At 40.0% G+C, this 16934-nt stretch overlaps 1 protein-coding gene across 3 annotated transcripts in view; it reads left to right on the top strand.

Moving 5' to 3' along the window:
- The window catches only part of LOC136883521 (sortilin-related receptor), a 698235-nt gene that overhangs the window by 437545 nt on the left and 243756 nt on the right, over positions 1-16934 (top strand). For all 3 annotated transcript variants that reach the window (XM_067155885.2, XM_067155884.2, XM_068229722.1), the window contains exon 21: positions 805-1029. In XM_067155885.2, the coding sequence (XP_067011986.2) occupies positions 805-1029 (225 nt within the window). The remainder of the gene's footprint in view (positions 1-804; positions 1030-16934) is intronic.

Here is a 16934-nt window from a genome sequence, read left to right as displayed (position 1 = left end):
ATCTTAGAAAGTTTAAACTCGCTACAGAGAATCTGATGACCTCAGGATTCCTAGAAAAATCAAAGTTCTGAAAAGTCCCCGAATGGACCAGACTGGGGGAGTCCAAATTTGGAGCTCAGCAGATGACGTGTAAGCGTCTTTTTTCACCCTGCTGGTATATTTTTCCAAAGCAATGACCTATTTTTAACCCCTAACCCAAATCAAGATGGCGGCACAATCTGCCAGAGAAGCTAGAAAATTGAAATTTGGTAAAATTATAGCTTTCACCCTGTAACAGATGGAAAAAGTTCAAGATTTTCAAATGTGTAACATTTTACCCCTCAGAAATATCGAAATATGGATGGAAATTTTATGACTGTACTGGTCTATGTGGTGGCTAAACGGTAACAATATTATTAAGAATAAAATAATGTATTTGTTGCAATTTTTGTAAAAATGATTTGTGTTAATAAATATGTTTTCTTTCTCTTTTAAATAAATGGTTTATAAACATCTAGTGGTACACGGTAAAGCCGTAGGTACATGTGCTGTTTGCTATTAGCTACATACGAAGTGCCCGCTCATTAAAACAGCATGAATTTCAATTGTGTTTTGAAAAAATAAAGTTTAATATAGACAAAAGGGCTAAATATCAGTTTTTTAAAATGAAATATTTTAAAATGCATTAAATAGGGAAATGGAAAGGGGCCTTAAAATAATGTTGCAATTGTTACAGCAATAAAGCTTACGCTGTGGTATGGCATTAGAACCTGCACAATACATGTGCAATTATTATTGTGAGAGCTCTCTTTCATTCTTTTACAGGCGAATGCATATTGGATGCCTGGCTATGCGATGGCATGAATGATTGTACCAATGGCGACGATGAGAAGAACTGTAAGGACACCATCCGCTGTCGGGAGGACGAATTCACGTGTCGCAGAGATGGATCGTGCGTTCCTCGCAAGAAGGTGTGTGACCAGGTGCGAGACTGTCCCGATGGCACAGACGAGGACGAGTTCTGTACCACTCACACCACACACATTCCAGGTATTTGATCCAGTCTCTGCAACTAAAGGCCAAGCCATGATATTATCTTCAGCAGGTCTTTTTAGTTCTGTGCAAGTCTTTAACTAGGGCTCTCCTCCTCTTCCCCTCTCCAACTTTCCCTTCAAAGTTGTTGCAAATGTGAAGACGTACTTTCCATGCTTCAGTCTTGTGGATCATATTTCTTTTTTCACCTACTTCCTTAAGGGCCTGTATACGACAGCCAGATAAAAATGCAGTATAAATTTATTTGCCAGTTTGGACATTTATCTGGAAGTTCGGTTGAAACCGCGTACTACGACTTTCGTGTATGTGCAATCTGGGAAAATAGTCTCGAGTATAGCTATGCCGAAGTTGGAGAGGCTGTTAACGCTCTTATCTGGGACTTAGCTCTTATCAGGGACGCTACTGTAAAGGATCAAGATGGCTACTCATGAAGATGAATCTACATCTGCATGATGCTGTGTGAAATTAAGTTGTTACAATGTAATTTATGTATATATTTATAAAGTATGTCATGCTTCCTGCCCAGCTATCACAGAATTCTTAAAAATTTCCCAAGCTAGTAAGTTGTTGCTACTGAGTATATCAGTAGTACACAAGCAGTCGACCCCAAGCCTCATGGATAGCTGTGGTCGTTAGGGCATCAAAGTTTGCTGTTAAGCAGTTTTTTGTGGGTTCGAGTCCCAATAGTCTAACATTTTTTTACCTTGTAAATGGTAGTCGGTAGGGTACTAGAGGTGATAGTACATATTTCCTAATCATTAAAATGCGTATCAAAAGCGTGGGTTCTATTCCAAATCCATCCGTGACGCACATATGGACTAAAGGTATACGATGTTGTTCATGGCGATTCGTCCGTCGAATGAGGATGTTAAGGAGGTTATATTTCTTTTACTTCATAACAACTTGCTACAAAATTATTTACGCTAAAGGGAGATAAATGGTTGCCGGTTACTATTCTCACGTTGCATTCAAAAGAAAGAAACTAACTACTTATTCAATGAGCAAACAATAAATTGAATTAATTATAAAATTAATGATCCCACCCTGCATCAGTGGCATTAATTACGAATATAAACTTTACTTTTGTCGTAACGCGCAACCGCGTAAATAGTACTAGACAAAAAAGATACATAACCTGAATCTTAACTTTTGCGTCCAGGTTACATTTTCAGTCTTTTTATTTTCTATAACTTTCAGTTTCGTTATACAGTTAACTAATTTTAACATTCCTTCGTATGTGTATATTTCAGTCCTAATTGGACTTCCACATTATAGTTTAATAAGACTCTGATATTGGATTCTAGTAATACAGTTTCAAAAGGAATAGAGCTACATACACCACCACGCTAAATTTCACTATATTTTCAGTAACCTTATTACCAACCCAATACAAATGTTACTACATCTTCCGCATTACAATCCCGTCATTAATAATCTTGACCATGATGGTCGGGATTGGATCCGTATTGACTTAGTAACAATAAATATGTTGGAAGATAGTCCGCCTAGTCAATACTATTCATTTATTTACCTTTCACCTTAACATCTAGTACATGTTTCGAGAATATAATGCATTCTCTTCCTCAGCTAGTAGATTAAAATTCATTATACAATAAGACCTGACTAAAATACGGGGGCCCCCATTAAAATTCAAAACAATGAGTATGACAATGTGACATTTAAAAATTTTGGATAGTACAAACATAGAATTAAAATCCCATTTTGTCAAGTACAAATTAAAAACACAATATAGTCTAATTAATGTCTAATTAAATACAACGTCTTGTGATGATATGAATTCAGTGTCCTTGAAGTTGCCTTGCGTAGTTCAAAAATGTTGAGTTAAGGATGAATAAAATTGCATTAGAACTTGAAGTCCTGCCGATATCCACCGTTAATGGGTGTTAAAATGATGTCTATTTAAATTAAAATATTGGACACAGCGTCGTATAATGATGTGAAATTACGGTGTCCTAGGAATTATAATACTATCTTGCGTAGTTCAATTGGATTTGTACAAGAATAAATGAAGTTGCGTTAAAACTTGGAGTCCTGCCATTATCTTCGGTTGATAGATGTATTATGCAGCCAGGTTGAAAATAGGTTAAAATGGTCTATAAAAAGGAAATGGATTGAAAATTAACAAAAGGCTCCGACATGAACAAATGAGAATACAACGGGGTAAAAATATTAAACCTTACCAGTGTGATGATGTAAATATTACGTGTGGCATGCATGTGTTAGATAGATGTTGAGGCACCTGATGTTGTTTGGCAACTGGTTACAGAATTACATTGGGTTGCGTGTTGGATGGAAGGAGGGGTGGAAGGAACCGCCCCTGATACTACAGTCATACTTCCCCCCTTACACGCTTGACATCATTTGGCCTCTTACTAGGGTATTGGGTTACCAATTTAAACAACTGATTGTCTTCTGCAATGTGTTCATTTAGGTTGTTCTCATTATCAAATTTTTGCAATTTGTATATTTCTAATTTCTCTAGGGCATTCATTTGTTTGCCTTTGCTTAATGAATGTAATAAAGTCATATCACGTTCAATATTTGTGAAATGATGGTTGCTTTCATACATGTGTTCACACATTGCAGAGTATCTAGAATGTTTTCGTGCATTGACATGCTCTTTATACCATACCACCACACTTCTACCTGACTGTCCGACATATTTTTTTCCGCAATCTTGGCACGACAGTTTGTATACTCCTGATTTACTGAACCTACTGTTGGTGTTTATGCTATTCGAATTGAACAATAAATTATTATTATTATTGTCTGTCCTAAAGGATACATGGATATTGTGTTTTCTAAATAGTTTAGCCAAACTATATGATTGTTTATTAATGTAGGTAATGGAGGTAACAAATTATATGTAACAACTCGTACTTCAAGCAGAAGTGAAAGGAAGAAGAAGCCCCTGGCAGAAATGCACCTTTTGGTTGGAGAACTTGCTCCATTGGTCCAGTTTAATCATTATCTTCCTCATTTAGAATATGGAAGCCTGGAGCAGATTGATCGAGATATGGCACTTCCAGAAGAAGGGTACGTGCTCATTTGAATGATTTGAGGCTGGGAGCTCTGGTGCTCAGTGACTTGGTGTCCTGCAAGGTTTGCCACCTGAGATGACCAGGTTGGCTAAGGAGAGACGAATCTAGCAGCCAAGTCTCTGTGGCGAGCTGTCGTGTGGTAGCCAAGTGTCGGACCCCGGACAGTACCTTGCTATGTCTCAGCTGCATCGTCGGCTACAGAGGCATTTGGGAACGATGTTTTCAGACACGGCTCGTAGCCTGTCCAGGTTGCTCCCCACTCAGGTTTTTGACGTTTGATTCCGTATGAGAACATGAGCAGCATGAAATGGTTGCTACCAGAACAGATGGACTTGACTTCCTATTCTGTCAACACATCGAATGTTTCTGGTAGACTCGCACCGCACCTCAAGTGCAGGAAGAGTACAAATCCTTGAATATGGTTTGTGAAGTTATCTTGAATACTGATGATGATGAGCGTGACACATCCAGGACATTATGCACAAAGTCAACGATGAAGACTTTGCCACCGGTTCCCATGTGGTGCTACGCATGGTATCTCGTTGTTTGAATTGGTCTAACATGGTACATGGGGAAAAGCAGCTCATAGTGCACATCTCCATAAAGGGGCCCATTCACAGTCGAGCCGGTTGGCGAGCCCGTCCATGTATAAAATCCACACCCCGAACCCGACTGGCTCGACGGTGACCATACACTGGCGAACCCGTTGGCGGACCAGTCCGCCAGTCTGTATTGCAAATAGTATGTGCATTGCCTAGTTTTTGTTATAGAGAAAGTGGGTTCGAATCCCACTGTCGGCAGCCCTGAAGATGGTTTTCCCTTGGTTTTCCATTTTCACACGAGGCAAATGCTGGGACTGTACCTTAATTAAGGCCACGGCCGCTTCCTTCCAACTCCTAGGCCTTTCCTATCCCATCGTCGCCATAAGACCTATCTGTGTCGGTGCGACGTAAAGCCACTAGCAAAAAAGTGTTTTTGTTATGGCCCAACGAAAACATTCCAAAGTGGCTGTAGCTGTTGCAGAATTTGTGCAATGATGTAAAGAAGAAGGAACGTGTGTGAATGAAGGAATGGTTGAGAGATAAACCAGGATTTTCACACGTCAGCCTATTAAGAACTCTGTGCGTACAAGAACCTGCAGATTATAAGAACTTTCTGCGTATGGATAGCGACAGTTTTTGCGAAAAATTGTTGGAGTTGATTCGGCCAAACATAGAGAAACAGGAGACACACATGACAGATACCATCTGTGCTGAAGAGAGGTTAATTGTAACATTGCGATTTCTAGCGACAGGGAGAAGCTATGAAGACCTGAAATTTAGCAGTGTAATATCTCCTCAGCTACTTGGAAAAATCATTCCTGAGACGTCTTGGGCAATCTTCAATACGTTGCAGTCGGAATATTTGCACGTAAGTGGGCCTACGCAATTTTGATTGTGATGTATTATAAGATCGTTTTTATAAAACAAACGTAATATTCTTTTGAAAGTGATTAGTTTGGGAAATGCTATTTCACTACTAATTATGAAATACAGAAAATGCCACTACTGTAGTAATGTATGATACATACTTACAGTATTAACAAGTTAAGTGCAGAGGCGCGAGAGTCATATACGTCATAGCACAATGGTCTATAGGCTAATAATATTTGTACGTGAGTATTGGGAGACCATGGATTCTTCTTCTTCAAATTACTATTATTACTATTGTTGTTGTTATTGTTATTATTATTAGTGTTCGAATGTCGCACTAACACATGGAAGGCATTGCGTGACGGAAGGCTGGGAAAGCTCCAGGACTCGCCCGGTACATTTCAATAAATTCTTCCCGGAACTGCTTATTCTTCTCAAAAGTCATTGTTATTTGAGGTAGGCCTAATTAACTCACACAGAAACCAAATTAAGCTACAGACGAAACCGCAGTGAGCGGTCAGGTAGTGGCCATACACACACTGACGGGTTGGCGAACCGGTCGGGTTCGCTGGTTTAGCAGTCGAACCGCCAACACGGACCCAACCTCGAGCCCAACACTCAACAACCCCCCATACACCTTCGAGCCGGTCAGTGCGACCAAGGTCACGAACGGGCTCGCCAACCCGCTCGACTGTGAATGGGCCCCTTAAGGGCTGGTTTACACGGGTAGAGTAGCGAGGCGAGTAGAGTAGTTAGTAGAGTAGCCACGTTACTCTACTCTACCGCTGTCTGGTAGAGTTGACACTCGTATCGTTCATACGGAAGTAGAGTCATACAGTAGAGTAGAGTACAGTAGTAGCACCATGTCAAGACGTAAGCACATCGTAAGGAAGTGTTTAAAGACATTTACAAACATATTACTGCAAGAGGTTAGTGAAGCGTTAGAAGAAGAAGTAAATGAGGAAAAAAGGGAATGGGTAAGAGGCTAGCTTAGTAGGAGAGATACACTCGGGGCATCGGCATTAATTCTGAGAGAACTTGGCAATTTGGAGTAATATGGGGGGGACAAACTCGACACAGTTGGCCAAGAACATGAGGGATCGTCTCAGGAATCATTTTGTTAATGAAGGAGCAGTTCCCTGGCAGTACAAGCATGTATTTTAACCCAGGAACAGAAACGATTGAATTTTTATGACTTTATTCATTATTGTACAGAAAGAAACGACAGTGTAATCATCCCCTCAGGATTTTACTAGTCTTCGTCTGTAAATACTGTAGTGGTGATTTCTAAGATTAATTTCGTGTGGCTATTTCTAGCCGAGTGCAGCCCTTGTAAGGCAGACCCTCCGATGAGGGTGGGCGGCATCTGCCATGTGTAGGTAACTGCGTGTTAATGTGGTGGAGGATAGTGTTATGTGTGATGTGTGAGTTGCAGGGATGTTGGGGACAGCACAAACACCCAGCCCCCGAGCCATTGGAATTAACCAATGAAGGTTAAAATCCCCGACTCGGCCGGGAATCGAACCCGGGACCCTCTGAACCGAAGGCCAGTACGCTGACCATTCAGCCAGCGAGTCGGACATTTCTAAGATAAAACTATATGAACGAGCTCCAGTCTAATTATAAATCATAATTCTGGCGAAGGTTTTTGTTCCACGGTGAAGGGGTGAGGTACTCCTTTCCCCACTTAGACTGTAGTGATGTTTCTATATTTTTTTTATTTTTTATTTTTTTTGTATTTCAGCCAACCTAAATCTTATTCGAATGAAATTTTACAGAATTCATTTCAAAAGTTATAGAAAGAATACCCATTGGCCATCAGTGTGTCGTCTCAGAACCCACGAGTCTCAAAACTCACGAGTATCAAAATTCACGAATTCTAAGAAGAGGATTAGCAAGAATAGGTTTCTCTATCTGGGCCAGTCTCAAACCTCACGAGCAGGACCAGTTCTTCTTTGAATGGATATGTGCCCACCCTACTAGTGATGATATAATCGGATATTTTTTAAAAATCAAATAGCTTCCATCCGGTTATTTAAATAATGGAATAAATAATCAAATGAATTTCAAATATCATTCAGTTATATCGCGTAGAATAATCGGTTGCGTCATGAATATATTTTTCGGTGTGTGTCGGATGGATAATCGATTGAATTATGTGAATAGATGAAAAATAGAAATACGCCTTTTTTTTTGCAATCCATGAAGTCCAATGCTGAAGACGGCACAAACACTCAGTTCCCGAGCCATAGGAATTAACAAATGAAAGTGAAAATCCCGGCCAGGAGTCGAACCTGGGACTCCCTGGACCCATTGGACCACAGACCAGGATGCTAACCATGTATCCATGCATCCGGACGACATAAAATTAAAGTAGGTATATTGCCTGCTGCTAGTTAAAATAAATTTTCAGTTGGTAGTAATTACCGGGGCTTAGTTCTATTATGAGGCCAGAAGACTGCATTTACTTATATAAGAAACTTTATTTTACCGATATTAAATATTACGACTGTTAATTCACTCATTTAGTTTCATTAGAGATTAATTTGGTCATGAATCTCATCGCAGGGAAATTAAATTACTTATCTCCATTCCCTTCAGAAAGTGGGCGAGTATGATGAACGGTCTCTGATACGCTTTCCGAAAATAATATGAACTCATGCTCCACACGTATGACTGAGTCATGTACTCCCAGATGCCTTACTTAGCATAGATTAATATATTACATCACGCCCCCACGCGATTACACGATACGCAATGTTATATACTTGTAGTATTGACTACTTGGCTCACCAAATTTATAAAATCATAAGTTAAAATGTGTCAGAATTTTATCTAATATATAGCGAAGTAGCCAATCGCTATCTTTGACGTTCTGTTGCTATATGACTTAAAAAAGACTCCACAGCGCTGAAGTTGATGATATTTTATGATGGTGGTTCTTTCCCCAGCCAAGAAAATGTGGAAAGGTTCATTAAAAATCAATAAGTGTTGAAAACAATGAAGGAAAAGGTGGTGGTGGTGATTACTGTTTTATGAGGGAGTGCAACTGGGCAGCCATCCTCTATTAATACTAATCAGAGGGAAAAAATGGAAGGTGGCCCATACTTCGAGAAAATGAAGGTTTCGGGCAAAGAAAGACAAGGGCCTTTTCTAAAAAATGTAAGTACCCCTGGGGCCCCTTTTAGTCACCTCTTACGATAGGCAGAGGATACTGTGGATGTTACTCTGCCACCCCAACACACAGGAGAAAATAATGGTCGATGAATGACACAGAGGTGTATTATTATTATTATTATTATTATTATTATTATTATTATTATTATTATTATTATTATTATTATTATTATTATTATTATCATCATCATCATCAAAACATTTTTCTGTCGTCTTAAAGGTAATATAACGTATTTTTCCTTTTGATATAAATTTAATGTTAATGGTATTGTGGCCTCAGGAGAGGCCTGGTCAGTGAGTCACCGCTCACCTCACCCCTCCTGCCGTCATAGCAGGCACCTGCTATCCGGAGTCGTGGATTTTGACTCATTGGAATATTAATTTAGCTATTAGTTTGCAGTCGTGAGTTTTGATACCATTTGCTACTAATTTTTGCACGTGAGTTTTGAGACGAAACCGGCCATACGTACACTGTAAATTACGCTGGCGTAGGCGTAATTTGCAGTAGCTTCTTCACCATAAATATCCCAATTACTGATCTTTTTTTTTTTTTGGTTCTTTTTGTTCGTTGCTTGTACGGCCCAAGTGTAGAGCTTAAGCTTCTAGATCTGACACTGTACTGTAAACAATAATTATTTTGGATATTTCAAACAACATATGGAAACTATTCAATTTGTTGGGGAAATTATTGTTATTGCTGAAAATTAACGGCAGTGGCAAGTGATATGTAGAAGATCCCTATGTATGTTATTAATATGATTAATGTACACAGTCCTGCACCATTGTATTGCCTAACTTAAACATGTCGAGACACATGATGAACACGCTGTGTAACATTGAAACTTGAGAAATCTTCATATTAAGTGAAAATCCAGCTGACACTTGTTTATATTTTATGTTGCATCTTCGAGTGTAGATGTCTGCGGCACCACCTCCAGACTTCTTGGATCTTCGTATTTTCATGAGTATTTTATTGTATGTACATCGTAATTTTTTTATTTTCTGTTTCAGTTCCGTTAACCCAAAACCCTCTTTACCCATTTTCGCAATCAAGTCCTCTTCCGCCGCCCGTCTCATATTCTTATTTCTGTAAGTAACGCTGTTTATGTTCCATAAACATTCTTTTTCGCTGTAGAGCTCCACAAATTTGCAAGTTTCTTCTTCCGTCCACTTCATTTTGCCTCCAAATAAACGCTCGACATAATACCACCGCATGTACACACATGCAAATACAGCAGTCGAATGATGCGTCAGCTGAAAAATCGAACGTCCTCGGACTTCTCCGCCAGCTCTCGGAGCTCGGTTCCGGTGGAGGGGGAAGGATAGTGGTAGAGTTACTTTACCGCAGCGGAAACCCACTCTACTCTACTGCCTACTAACTACTCTACTCTACTTGCTACTATCCCGGTCGTTTACACGATGCTAGTAGCTCTACTATCCACTCTACTCGCCTCGCTACTCTACCCGTGTAAACCAGCCCTAAGACACTGGATGGTCTTTCCTACCAGGAAGTTTATTTAGTTGAGTACACCTGCCTAGCCGCTAGACTTTAGCAGTATAGCACAGAGTCTATTAGGTCTGTCATTCTTTCAGAAACACCTGTGAAGGCAGTTGTGTCCAAAGCGGGAGAGTAAATGCTCAAACATTGGGACCATACAGCCTTCGACCTCTTACAAAGCCCATGCTGGCCAAGACGGCTAAGCCGGTACAGCAGTGGAGGAAGAGGCCGGTGAAAGCCGCTCCCAATGTGGCATCGTCGACTGGGGCTGGGAATTCACCTCCCAGACCGTCTAAATAAGGAAAGAAGATGGGAGAGAAGGGAACCTTTGCCAGCAGCTTGCTCACTGCTACCTATGCCGTCAGTCCAGATGGTAGGTGCCAGCACTAGCAGGAGCACCTGCTGCAAAACCTGCACGCTCTCCTCATAGGAGAGCCCTTGTCGCCAAAGTGTCGAGGGTTTATCTGCATCTTCAGATGGAGACGTTAGTGTCTCGCTGCTTACAACTTTAAACAAAATAATTAAAGTTTGTATTGAAGAGACTAATCTCAGACCAGACTATCACACGGTCTTGAGAAATTTTGAACTACAGTAGAAGTCCGCTATAGCGAGAACTCCGTCGTGACAACAGTTTTTTCCTCTCCCTTGAAAATTTCTATGTTAAAACAGTGTATTAACCTTCAGTTAAAACGAGAACCCTATCACTGATGCATCTGTGATTATGAGCGTTTACCAAGGTCGATAGCTGCAGTAGCTGAAATGCGGCCAGCATACAGTATTCGGGAGATAGTGGGTTCGAACCCCACTGTCGGCAGCCCTGAAGATGTTTTTCTGTGGTTTCCCATTTTCACACCAGGCAAATGCTGGGGCTGTACCTAAGTTAAGGCCACGGCCGCTTCCTTCCAACTCCTAGCCCTTCCCTGTCCCATTGTCGCCATAAGACCTAATTGTGTCGGTGCAACATAAAGCAACTTGTAAAAAAAAAAAAAAAAAAAAATAAAAAAAAATGAGCATTTAAGTGTGCTCCAGCGATTATATTGAATGTCATCGGTCATCTTTAGTATAGTTATCTCACCATGTGCACTAGCTAGCTCTCTTGTCGACATTCAAACTCAAAGTCTGAGTCGATTAGTAATACTCTCAGACCAGTGTTCTGTAAGCACAATTCAGAATGAAACAGAGCGTGTTTCTACTATAAATGTGTGAATAACGTGGCCAATAGCAGTAGTCATCTCATTAGGCTGAAGTAAACAGTTGCATCATTTTTATGCTATGTACTGAAATTAAGAAAGAATGTGATACACCTCAAAACAGGATGACCGATTTCAGAGGTAAGACCTTGTTAGGACGTTTCTGCAGTGAACAAGGAAAGAGAATGTGTTAAGCGTAAAAATGTACTGTTTTATTTTGCGAAAAAAAACTGTGGAACAGGGATTTCTAAACGCTTGAATTTATTTTTTTCCGATATGCGTGCATTTTACGTCTTGTATGTACGGGTGCAGGCTATTTAGCATTTCTAAATATGAGATGAGAGTATTAAAAGGACTGAAAATGACTAGAGAAGAAATACGAAAACCTCTTCCACTGGGGCTTATTAAATAACAGTGCATTGTTGCAGATTACATTCCTTCTGAAGCCTTATATTTCAGACCAGTGCGTTATTAACCCTTTCCGCTCGTGTCATTCAGCGTTATAGCTCGTGTGTCGACTCCTGGAATGCCAGGGCTTTTGTACTTCGTTTCGTAAGTGCTGGTCCCTTCCGGAAACCAAAATAAACCAAATGGGTGTGTTTTAGTTTCTCTTTGCTTGGCAAAATTGCTCCATTTCCTTGACAATGGAAAGCAGTCGCGTGAAGCAACATGGCGGCACACAGTCTGACCGAAGCTGAGATTCTTGCGTCTATTTTGGCTGATTTTTTTATAGTGACCGTGAAAGTGATGAAAATTTTGAATCTGGCGATGAAAGTGATATATCTATTAGTGATTCAAATGATGATATTGGTATCAGCATCGCAAGAAATCATGGAGGAGGCGATAGTATTTTGACTCGACCCGGTCCCAGTCATACATTGCTGACTTCAAACATACCTTGGAGATCGCGGAGAACGGGTGATGCAGGATTACCCAAATTTCCTTACAGATTAGTCAGTGTATTCATAAATTGTGGCAATAGACTTAAAATAGAACTAGAGTACTGGTAGCTATTTTTTACTGATCAGTTGATAACCTCTATTGTCCATGAGACAAACAAATTTGCCGAAATGAAGTTATAGCAAAATACTCCACTTCAGAATAGATCTATCTGGTTTTCTTGGAAAGCTGTGACATTAGAAGAGCTGAAGGCATTTGTTGGTGTAATTATTAACATGGGGATGAACAGTAAGGCAGAAATGCCGGATTATTTTAGTGCAGACTGGTTGGATAAGCAAGGAAGGCTCCATCCAAGCATTTGCTTTGAACGCTTCCACACACTCAAGACATACCGTTAAGAAAGTGAAAACATGATTTTGTGTCGTGTACAGACCATACATTCATTAATTTTGTAGTTTCTTCCTGTATATAGTGTAACAACCAGTACTTAACACCAGGTTTTAAAATATGAAGAATGCTGACAGAAATAAATACAAGTTGGGAGAAATCAGGACGTACAAATAATTCGAGTGGAAAGGGTTAAACATTGTTTTTTGGTCGCACTGCCAGATGATTAATTATTTGGAGGTTAAACTCTACCACGTGTGAGAGACTGACTGACTGTCATCTTGCCTGCGACAGCACTTCGATCAACTCGAGTCAAAACTCAGAGGTGTGAGTTTCAATATATGTGCCATGGTTGAAAGATGCGGATGCCTGTCCACTTCCTGGATTTTAATTCGTCTTCATTAGTAAATTATTTTATGGTCCGGCTCCATGGCTAAATGGTTAGCATGCTGGCCTTTGATCATAGGGGTCCTGGGTTCGATTTCCCAGCAGGGTCAGGAATTCTAACCATCATTGGTTAATTTAATTCTAACCATCATTGGTAAATTTTGCTTGCACGGGGGCTAGGTGTATGTGTTGTCTTCATCATTTCATCCTCATCATGACTTGCAGGTCGCCTACAGGCCTGCATCTGGTAAGCTGAACATGTCTTCGGACACACCTGGCACTAAAAGCCATACGCCATTTCATTTCAGTGATATCATGACTTTTGCGGTATCCATAACTGGGCTACCACAAGACAAATATGCATCATGCTGATCAACTTCACACGATTATGTTCCTAATCTGTGTTGCGCGACAAGTATTCGCAACCCTTCACCGTAAAACTCAACACAGAATAAATTTCTAACTTCCGAATGAAATGTGAAATGCAAGCGCAGGATTATTCAGCAACATCAGTGAAAACTACAGAGCAAAACTGATGTTTCCTGAGGCTAATGGCTTGCTCCGTGAAGGTGTAATTTACCTGTAACGTTCAGGGATTCAAGGCCACGTTTTCTGTCCTGCCTCATGTGGCGAGGGCTCACATTCCTTTCACAAGGGATGACAAATAAATAGTTTCAGAATTGTGACACGATATGCAAGGTATTTTTATAGAATACAACGTGAATCGAGAGTTCAAATTTACTACGTGCTATGCAACAAATAATGTTAATGAGATTTCACTGAGCGCATGAAACCTTCTCCCGAATTGACGTTAGTCTGTGCATCCATGCGCTCATGTACATGTAGACCTCTGTGAGCATTTGTTGAAACTGAAAGCCATCGAGGTTCCTCCCCATTGGATTCTATAACAAAGTTTCTTTAATGACTCATATAGCCGGATGGTGACTTGCATCACACAAGCTATCGAGTCTCCTCGATGGTGCGTGCTCGTGGCAGCCATTTCAACTTGGTTAGGTTCTTTAGTCCGTCAAAACTGAATAAATAAAATGTAGTAAGCTGACCTGACATTATCCTGGAATTACACATGGGTCCGTTAGGAACCCATATCGAGAATCAAGATGGCTCGAGGGTTGTTCATTGTTAACAAAAATAAATGATTTAATAGAGTTTGAGAGATGTTCCATGTTGTATACAAGGAACTTGGTATACGGTAACACAACATAAAGTTTATTGCATCAATAGTTTTATACAGTATTTACAAGAAATATAATGAAACTTGTCTTGAAGCTTGATTGATTGCACGCAGTTAATGCTGTTATTAAATGATAGATGAAAGTCTGTGGCACAAGTATATATTTACAAAGAGAGAGCCTATATACACATTCACACCTATCTTGAGGAGATAGTCTATTCCACTGGGAAATGTCCTTGGATAGTCGAAAACTATCTGTTGTGGGATAACAAGTGTAACTTGTAGAGAGAGCCGCGTTAGTATAATGCTAGTATTGGACTTAGACTTGCAAGGAACTTGCATCAATATCTTAATTTGCAGAATGCTAAGATAGTCGTCGGAGCACTGGTGAGGACTTGCGAGTGTAGCAGAATGCTTGACTCGGGGCTCGACTTGGCTACGGGAATCAAGTAAGATGAGGCAGTGTCCTGAGGTGAGACCTCACAACCAGCAATCTGTCCACCTGTTCAAGACACATTTTTAAGAGGAATGCCTCCATGTTTGACTTGCGGTGTAGGCTGGTCGTTGGACACTGGGGTAGTCCTCGGTAAGGCGAGGAACGTCGCTCCTTATGTAGTGCTGGCTGACATTTATAATGTCCAATAACGGACCATTTATATTGGTATTATAAATTTACTCATTCAGGACACATGTTTCAGATTCCCTATGGGAATCAACATCTATATCATCTGATGGCCAAGCAGGCATCAATTTTGGATAATGAGACAAAGTCTCTTAGTGCATTGGCACTGCCGGTGGCTCCAGTTAGCCTACGCAGTGGCCTCCTCGGTATGCACTAGCCAGCGTATTGGTAGGTGTGCTAGGTACCAACTGATGAGCCCACCCTAGCACATGAGGGCGAAACGCTGGCAACCAAGAATGAGTTAGCTGGAAAATTTATAATGTCCAATAACGGACCATTTATATTGGTATTACACGAGCATGCCAGGCGCAGTGTAGTCCTCTCGTAGGCTCTGGAAACATCGGTGATGCGGCGGATTGCGGAGCTTGTAGGCGCGGAGCTTAGCGCGGAGGACACACACAACATTCCACCATTCAACACATTGTAAGATACATTAAATTTATTGAGCGAAGACCGGTTTCGACTCCCTTGGAGTCATCATCAGTTCTTGTTGAATATCAAATCAAGGGGAATCTGATAACAATCGTCATTAGGGTTGCCTACATACGTCTCGATTGGTTGACATAAGACGTCATAATAAAATTATACATATATGGTGATTGCCTAAAAACATTTCAATGGGTTCTACATTTATTAAATGTTTCATTGTCGTAGCCTGGATTGATTATCGCGGCCAAAAAGATGCATAAAATGTGAATGTCGAAGTAATAATAACAATAATAAAGATAATCATCACGATCATTCTGATACCAGCAATACGGTATTAACGGTATCACGCAAGTTATCAAAACACAGAGGAAGCAAGGATAAGTTTGGCTACATACATAAAATAAAATCGCAAATGAAATAAAAGATGCGGATCGGATACTTAAAACTTAAAGGTCTAAATGACAACTACAGACAGGAATAGTGTGGAAAGCGGACTTGGACCCTCTGAGGCAGTAAGATCGTAGGATGTTGTAAGGAAAAGAACATACTCGCCCATACCCTTCGTATAAAATATAATTAGAAAAACAAAGAAAAGAACAGAAACCTATAGAAAACAGTTTGTGAAAAAGGAACAGAAATACAACTGCAACTTGAATCTTGAACAATAAACCAGATAGGATATAACAAACAATCTTCTGGATGGTCCATCATAGGACGACTACAAATTTTTCGTGATTTCTTTATACAGAGCTACTGGAGGCAACCTGACGGAAAATTAACACATTGCAACATTAAGGATAAAAGGAATTTTAAAACAAGAAAACCTCCAAACAAAGGTGGCCTCGTGTAACACAGAGGCATAAATGAAATAGCCCAAACTAAGATCCGAGGTGATTTCCTGGCAGGATAAGAACATTTACATTTCGCGAAATTTAAGAAGAAAGGCCGAAAGACACGAAAGTTAAATTTAGAAAGAAAAAAACAAAATCACATATTACAAAATTTTGAGATAATTAAACGTGTTTACCTTAGGGTAGGTTGGCCCCATAGGCCCGGACCGCGTGCATGACCCCTTCGAAGATCGAAAACAAAAGACGACAAAACGGTAGCACACGCGTACCTCACATCATACTGGAAATCGTTCGATATCAAACCGCCAATCGAAAAACACCTCCATGTTAAACCAATTACAACACTTCTAATTACAACCAGTTACAAAAACCCTAACCTTATATGGGCATCAAGCAAACGACAAGCCATGAAGAAATTGCTGACGCAACAATTGAACCATCAATTTCTTACACGTGTCGGTATAGGGAGTTCATTTTTAAACTGGACCAAAATTTTAAAACATAAAATCAGCAAGACCAAATTATACAATCTTCAAGTTTTCTAGTTATCACTGGAATAATTGAAACAATCAAATAAATGTCTTAAATATCTTGAGGCATTTTTTTAAAAGGTTCTTTAACAGTCTTATCCAATAATCTTTTGGCCTAGGAGAAAAAAAAGAGCATAACTTTCTTGGGATACACAAAACATAATAACACATTTTTCCTTCAAATGTCCAAACAGTTTGTTTCTAA

This window comes from Anabrus simplex, chromosome 11, assembly GCF_040414725.1.
Source record: "Anabrus simplex isolate iqAnaSimp1 chromosome 11, ASM4041472v1, whole genome shotgun sequence".
Lineage (NCBI taxonomy): Eukaryota > Metazoa > Arthropoda > Insecta > Orthoptera > Tettigoniidae > Anabrus > Anabrus simplex.
This window is presented reverse-complemented; position numbering and strand designations above follow the sequence as displayed.